The 3,831-nt window shown below is 29.0% G+C and overlaps 1 protein-coding gene across 2 annotated transcripts; it reads left to right on the plus strand.

Moving 5' to 3' along the window:
* The first annotated feature begins 1,594 nt into the window (after window positions 1–1,594).
* Window positions 1,595–3,272, plus strand: 140up (RPII140-upstream gene protein). Of its 2 annotated transcripts, XM_017906168.1 has the most exons (5): window positions 1,595–1,747; window positions 2,285–2,374; window positions 2,467–2,718; window positions 2,793–3,041; window positions 3,130–3,272. In XM_017906168.1, the coding sequence occupies exons 2-5, from the start codon at window positions 2,343–2,345 to the stop codon at window positions 3,242–3,244; spliced, it is 648 nt and encodes a 215-aa protein (XP_017761657.1). In that variant the 5' UTR covers window positions 1,595–1,747; window positions 2,285–2,342; the 3' UTR covers window positions 3,245–3,272. The 2 variants fall into 2 exon arrangements, with proteins under 2 accessions (XP_017761657.1, XP_017761656.1); XM_017906167.1 differs by lacking the exon at window positions 1,595–1,747 and having other exon boundaries at window positions 2,206–2,374.
* The last annotated feature ends 559 nt before the right edge of the window (window positions 3,273–3,831 follow it).

Below are 3,831 nucleotides of genomic sequence, written 5' to 3' on the forward strand. Positions count from 1 at the left end.
TGGTTAGTAGTGTAATTAATAAATTACAAAAAATTTGTAGTCTCGGTAAACTTATTGTTAACTAAAAAAATAAAAAATTCTTAACTTTGATGAATTATAACTTCCCCAAAATTTATAAAGATTATCTAACATTTTCTATCTGCAAATTAACTATGAAGAACCAAAAATAAGTTATTTAATTAGAATTAACTTGCTCAAACTACAGATAGATCACAATAGTAACAAGAAACCCAGAAATGATACATGTCTGCACCACCCCCACATAGGGGACAGTTTATCCCCATTGAACGAGCCACCCCTGCCGCACCATAGCTTCGATAGCACCCCCGGCTCAATGGTGTACGCAGACGTGGTATCTAAATACGTCCATCTAGACCGTGTCTGTGTTTCTGGTCCTGGTTGAATGGACAGAACTTGTGTTGATCCGTGAACCCGTAAGAGTAGCAACGAAGCTGACTGAGATTGCCATAAGCTCCAAGTCAAATTTGATGTCACTCCAAATAATAAAACTGCAAAAAAACAAAAATATTAAGCCATACTTTACGCTTACAAAATGAATTGCAATTTTCTAATAACTATTAATTACCAGGAACGTAATCCAAATAAATAATCCAAAACTTATTTTACTTAATCCAACAGAGTCACTGAAACAAAAACGTTACTTTGAATAAAAGTATAATTGTACAAATACAAAATAATCTCTAAGATGAAATTATAATTACAGGATTAATTGAATAATTAGAATAAATATAACTGACTATGGCGTAGAAATTACATTGTCTCATTAAACCTTTAAAAAGAAAAATTCTGTTCTTGATTAAGGTTATATAAATAGTTAGGATTGGACCTAGGTTACATTTAATTTTGAGTTAAATGTTCTCTTCATAGAATCTCATAAAAAATTCCGTTAGAAAACAGAAGTATTTGATAGGTAGAATGAGAAAGGAAATGAAACATCGCTCGATCAATAGATTTCAGTGTGATAATTATAGTAAATGCATTGAATTATTTGGTTCCGGAGACTTCCAAGTCGAATACTCCGAGAACTATGCGAGGTGGAAAGTCTTGTGTCTGCTTTCACACCCAACCTAACGTCCCAACAGATCTGTAAAGAAATGAAAGAATTTGAAATCTTGATCCTCTTATAAAAACAACAATGTAGCATCTCTCATCAATAACAGTAAATAAAATGAAGAATAATGTCGAAATCGAAGTCGCAGTATCTAAAAATTAAAAGTAACTTTAATTTTATTTATTGAATTTACTTGGAGAATCGGCAAAAGAAAATTGCACTTCCGGAAACTATTTATAAGAAAATAAATAATATTTACAAATTATAAGACCTAACTTACATAAAAATAATAAAAAGTATTGTTAAGCTAATGTTGAAACTAAAGTTGACATATCCATAGTTACGCCCTTGGTTCTACCCCTAGCGTCCATCTCTACGTTTGTCCCTACCTCTACCCATTCTCCCCACTTTGCACCTAAAGGATTCTCCTATTGACGTTCCACCCCCTTCATGATTCCCCCTGCTTCACCATGTCGCCTTCCCCAGCACACCCACGCGTACTATTCCACTTGTGTACCACAGACCACGTTTTGACGTAATATTGTTACGTCAAGACGACATCGTACGCCGGCGCATGTACAATCTTTCGATGCACCTACTCGTCTATTCTCTCTTAACCGTGTAAAACAGTGAGTCTACGAAAATACTTGAAAAAAATATTTAGGAAAACCACCAGTAAGTGCAACCAGTAAGAACGAAGAAAGAATCATCACTTGCATACCTAATTTTACATGAAAATTTTTGTAAACAGCACTAACGGAAAATGAATTCGATGTTCAATTTGAATAATTAACCAATTTTCTATGAACAAAAATATAATGAAGAGAGATAAATATTGATGAAACCTTATAAAAATTAAAAGATCATACTAACAGTGATAATATATCGATTCTTACAAAAGTGATTTCGATTCTTAAATATCGCAATTTCCTTACAATAATATAACTCTCGATATTTCGATAATCGATCTTGATAAATTGAGTTTTTAACCTTTTCGTTTATATAATATAATTGTTGTATAATTAAATAATAAATCAAGTTATAATTTAAACTATAATAATATTAATTATCTTAAAAATATAATGAAAATGTGATATAGCATTTTATGTTTATTAATTAAGTATTCAAAAATATATAACCAAAAAACAGAAGTAACATGTTACGTACACTAACGCATAGAAGATTCGTCTGCTCTTTATTTTTTCCATTTAGTTCTTCATCTGACCAAAATTTTGGTGAAAAATGGTCAAAAATATGGAAAGAAAAAATTATGGTCAATCTTAATAATCACTTATACGACGAGTAAGAACATTCATTTAATTTATATTCATTACTTTACTAAGCAGTTTATGTTATAGTTTACTAAACTTTATTGTATTATTAATTCTAAATAGAAAAAGACATCTATCCAAAGAAGCACAATCAGTTGTCAATGCAACGACTGCAGGTTTTGTCACAGGTTTTATTCTAGGTGGTATAGCTAAAGCAAAAGATGTACCAGAGACTTATAAAGCAGAAAATCAAGCAACTGTTTACCAGCATAAATTCGATGCTTACAGAGAAATTCAATATAAAGTAACCTTAAGTTTAATAAAAGGAGGTCTTTCATTTGCTCTGAAACTTGGAACATTTTGTTTCTTGTTCTCGTAAGATATATAAGTACATTTTATTATTGCCTTTTAATTATGTAAATATAAATTAACATAATATTTCTCATCAGGAGTATATCAGCAATTTTTTATATTTACAAAGGGAAATTTGATGTAATAAGTTCCACGTGTAGTGGTGCTATAACAGGCTGCTTATACAAAATAAATATGGGATTAAAAGGAGCATTTGCAGGTACTCTACTTGGTTCAATATTAGGAACTATTTATGGTATTTCAACAGCCCTCATTTTATTTATAACTGGAGTTGAAATGGATGAATTATATGAAACTGGAAAGTTATTTCCAAGTACAAGACGAGAGTAAGTTTTTACTATATTAATTTAACATAAAAATAAAGTTTGTATTAATTCCAAATATTATCATTACAAATTAATGTCTATGTATTAGAAAAATAAGAGAACAGACAAGAAAACTAATGGCAGATGAAAAATCAGAACTACAAATGTTATATGAACAGAAGTATGCATCGGTAAATACAATAAAAAATGAAGAAAAACAGTAGAAAAGTGAAAATTTAAAAGATAAAAATTTAATAACAAATGAATGTGTCAATAGCGTACATTTATATGCACTATAGATTTGCATCATTATTATATAATTATTACATCAAATTTTATGTATAATACTTATATAAATAATAATAAATAAAAAAAAAAAACCTTTTGCTCTCTGATTATATCACAAAGAAAAAAGCAAGCTTATGTTATCTAAAATAGATAAATTCTTTCCTGACTAAATAAGAACATCATCCTGTAATATAACAATCCTTAAGTAAGTTATTATTATAACAATCCTTATTTACATTCTGATGATATTTTATTAATTTAACTATAAATAAATATAGTATAAATATAGATTTGATAACGCGTTACAGAATAGGCCTGATATTCAAACGAAAATAAATAAAATCTATTCATTTATGATTGGGATCTAAAAGAAATATGACTCTGCATAAAGTACTTTTTCAATTGTATGAGAAATAATACTATTTACTAAAGGAAAAAATAAAATATATTTATTTTTTAACGAAAAAGGAACATAAATGTGTTTGTATATATCTTGTATATATGTGAGGGGCGCGTGCGTAGA

This window comes from Eufriesea mexicana, unplaced genomic scaffold (assembly GCF_001483705.2).
Source record: "Eufriesea mexicana isolate 0111107269 unplaced genomic scaffold, ASM148370v2 scaffold5020, whole genome shotgun sequence".
Lineage (NCBI taxonomy): Eukaryota > Metazoa > Arthropoda > Insecta > Hymenoptera > Apidae > Eufriesea > Eufriesea mexicana.

What these genes read in the sequence shown, in the direction of transcription:
- 140up (XM_017906167.1), top strand. Translation starts at nt 2,229, where the DNA reads ATGTTACGTACACTAACGCATAGAAGATTCGTCTGCTCTTTATTTTTT. An exon ending in AATAATCACTTATACGACGA is followed by an intron (nt 2,375 to 2,466) that starts GTAAGAACATTC and finishes AATTCTAAATAG; the next exon opens with AAAAAGACATCTATCCAAAG. An exon ending in ACATTTTGTTTCTTGTTCTC is followed by an intron (nt 2,719 to 2,792) that starts GTAAGATATATA and finishes ATTTCTCATCAG; the next exon opens with GAGTATATCAGCAATTTTTT.